General features: G+C 30.6%; 1 protein-coding gene across 1 annotated transcript in view; it reads left to right on the top strand.

Annotated features, from left to right (window-relative positions):
- Phum_PHUM327780 (Casein kinase I isoform delta, putative) overlaps window positions 1-1911 on the top strand; it is a gene marked incomplete at both ends in the record, with an annotated part of 6488 nt that extends 4577 nt beyond the window's left edge. Inside the window, 7 exons of the mRNA XM_002427492.1 lie at window positions 11-56; window positions 216-388; window positions 648-832; window positions 955-1125; window positions 1230-1378; window positions 1530-1683; window positions 1766-1911. Coding sequence (XP_002427537.1) covers window positions 11-56; window positions 216-388; window positions 648-832; window positions 955-1125; window positions 1230-1378; window positions 1530-1683; window positions 1766-1911 — 1024 coding nt within the window. The remainder of the gene's footprint in view (window positions 1-10; window positions 57-215; window positions 389-647; window positions 833-954; window positions 1126-1229; window positions 1379-1529; window positions 1684-1765) is intronic.
- Window positions 1912-3634: the final 1723 nt, after the last annotated feature.

Below are 3634 nucleotides of genomic sequence, written 5' to 3' on the forward strand. Positions count from 1 at the left end.
AATGATGCAGGGAGGAGTTGGAATACCTTGCATTAAGGTATTTGAAACCGTTTTTCGTTTTTCTCTTTTCGATTCCCCCCTTTGGATCCTTTACCCACCCCCTCCCCCCCCCATTTACCTCTCGCTCGTTCATTTATTTATCTATATACCTACCACCCGCTGAAAAAAAAAAAAAATGTTTTTTTCTTTATTTTTTTTTTGTAAATTTTTTCCAGTGGTGCGGGTCCGAAGGAGACTACAACGTTATGGTTATGGAATTGTTGGGTCCCTCCTTAGAAGATCTCTTCAATTTTTGTTCGAGAAGGTTCACGCTGAAAACAGTTCTTTTACTAGCCGACCAATTAATATCTAGGATAGATTATATTCACGGTCGAAATTTTATACACAGGTACAGTTGAAATGAACGAATGAAAAAATTCATTCATTCATTCATTCCCAAAAAAAAAAAAAAAAAAAAAAAATAGATTTAATAACTAAAACTATTGCATCGAATGATGATGCATGGCGGCAGCGGTGGGGAGGAAGTTAAAACAAAAACTTTTTTCTCCGTTCGTAAATAATATACGTAATGTGCGTGTGCGTGCGTGAGTGCGTGAGTGCGTGAATTGAGAGTTACGCACAATTTGATTTGATTTGATTTTTTTCAGAGATATTAAGCCTGATAATTTTTTAATGGGTCTTGGTAAAAAAGGTAACCTAGTCTATATAATTGATTTTGGACTGGCGAAAAAATTTAAAGATGGAAGAACGCAACAGCACATACCGTACAGGGAAAATAAAAATTTAACCGGAACCGCTCGCTATGCTTCAATAAATACTCACTTAGGAGTAGGCAAGTATATATATATATATAAATTTTCTCTCTCTCTCTCTCTCTTTTTAACCTTTTTTTTTTTTTTTAATTTATCCACTCACGATTGGTTTTTTTTTTTTGTTGTTTTTCTCTTGACGCAGAACAAAGCAGGCGAGACGATTTAGAATCATTAGGATATGTATTAATGTATTTTAACAAAGGGGCGTTGCCTTGGCAGGGTTTAAAGGCTGCTACGAAGAGACAAAAATACGAAAGGATTAGCGAAAAGAAAATGTCGACGTCAATCGATGATTTATGTAAAGGTTTTCCTGGTAATTGATTTATTTATAATGATAATCATTTTCAATTCGATCGATTTGGGTTTTTTTTTTTTTTGCTTTTACGATGTTTTAAATTTTTTTTGTTTATTTTTTAGCCGAGTTTCCGACGTACCTGAATTATTGTAGATCTCTTCGATTTGAAGAGAAACCGGATTACGCGTATATACGACGATTATTTCGAAATTTATTTCATCGGCAGGGTTTTACGTACGATTACGTTTTCGACTGGAATCTGCTCAAGTTTGTAAGTTATAATTTTGAAAAAGGAAAAATTGTGCGTGAGTGCGTGCATGTGCGTGTTTTACTTAAATTACACCTTGAGGGAGATTAAAGCGAGGAAAGGAAAATGAGAGGAAACGATGAGTCGTTATAGGTTATTTTTTTTTTATAAGCAGGGTGCGAGCCGTCAAATTGTTGGTCCAGAAGAGCAAAGAGAGCGTAGATATCCAAGAGGAAGTCCAGGAAATCAGGGCCAAGGTCCCACAAGAACTCGTCCATTTGAACAACCGGGTCCCGTTACGCCCGTAACAACTGCCAGTCCAACAACAGGTTCGAGTTTGAGTTTTTAGTTTTCTCCTTTGTTTTCTTCTTTTCCCTTATTATTATTATTATTATTTACGTTGGTTTTTAGTTTCACCGAGAACACGAGGTGTTTTGGCTCAAGGTGAATCAGTTCAAGATCGACGGGTAAGCATGCGACTTCATCGTAGTTCCGCCGCAGCACCTTCCCCGTCTGCTTCCGCTGATTTGCCCTCGCTCAGTAAACCTCCAACGTAGGTTCATAAATAAATCAAATATCACAATCGCAAAAAAAAAAAAAAAAAAAATTGTGTTAATTTTTGTATATTGTTGTATTTCAGTGCACCAGGATCTGCCTCAAAGGATAGTTTACGTCACAAAAAATGAACTCTACTCCATGAGAAAAAAAATGAATATGTATATATATATATATATATATATGACAAATATATACATATGCATCGTAATAAATATTGTTTATAATAAAAAAGGTTATAATTAAACTTTTATTGTTTTATCAAAGGCGGGGGAGGGGGAGGAGGAAAAAAGATTGACTAAATGTGTTTTTTTCTTTTTTTTTTTTTTTCTGCTGTAATTTTTTTTTTTAGGTTTATTTCGAACGGAATAATTAAACTTTAACTAATATTTGGGGGGGAGTCTCAAAAACTTTTGATGTGAAGTGCGGCGGTGATGAAAATAAATAAATAAATAATGTTTACTACATATGTATAACAAGTGCATTATTATAAACAAATTGTATTTTATGTTATTTTATTATTATTATTATTATTATTATTATTTGTATTGAGATCACGAGCAACAATTGCATTGTCTATCGAACCGTGCCTTTATCGTAATGATCTCTCACATCATCATCATCATCATCATCATCATCATCATCATGATCTCAGTGGTGGGAAAAACTCTGGAAAAAATTTGAATAACAAAAGTCAATTTTTTAAAATGACTGCATTTGATTTGATTTGATTTTGTCAATGGGACGGACACACACACACACACACAAATCTTCGGTATCTTCTTCGAATAAAAGGTTAAAGAAAGGAAAGAAAAGGAAAGGAAGGAAGGGAAAGGAAAAATGTCACTGTGTAAGACAAGAGAGAAGAGAAGAGAAGAGATGCTGTTTAAAATGAAATATGAATTATTATTATTATTATTATTTCGTTAATTAGACGATAATTGGATTGAACGCAAACTTTAAAAGTTTAACAATTAATTAATTAGGCTTGGAATTTTTTTTTTATAATGGAAAACAAGAAAAAAAAAAAAAAAAAACTTCTTGTTTTATATATACACGTTGGTAAAAAATTTTTTTTTTTTTTTTTTTTTTATTTTACTTTTTTTTTTAAATTATAAAAGTAAATAATAATAATAATTTTTTTTTTTTTTTGTTAAATTGTATGTGTTCAGTCATGATGTAATAAATATCTTAAATAAAATTATATCCAAAAAAATTGTTGGGTTACGGGAAAATCGCGGTTTGATGGTGACATCATCAACTGTTCTCAATAAAAATTATTTTCAACCTTAAATGTTTATTTATTTAATTAAATATTTTTTTTCAACCTTTTATCAACAAAAAAAATCTTTTTTTTTTTGAGTGATTTAAATTATATAATGCGTGTGTGTGTGTGTTACGTACAAATAAGAAAATAAAAATTAAAATGAAATTTATTTCAATATAAACTTCCTATTGGGCCGATTGATGATTATAATAATTGAAATATTTTGATTTTTTTTTTTCTATAATAAAAAGAAAATTTTATTATTTAAAAAAGTATGTGTTCGTTTATGTGGTTATTTATTAACGAATTGAAACGGGTTATTTTATTACTTACATTTCTTAATTTAGTTTAAAATAAAACTAAATGTTGACAAAAATGAAAAAACTTATAAAATTTTGCCGGTAAATTTCATTTGTCGTGTCACTAACAAATAATTTTTTGAATTTTAATAAAACGTC

The sequence above is a fragment of the Pediculus humanus genome, genomic scaffold (genome assembly GCF_000006295.1).
Source record: "Pediculus humanus corporis 1103172107734 genomic scaffold, whole genome shotgun sequence".
Taxonomy (NCBI): domain Eukaryota; kingdom Metazoa; phylum Arthropoda; class Insecta; order Psocodea; family Pediculidae; genus Pediculus; species Pediculus humanus.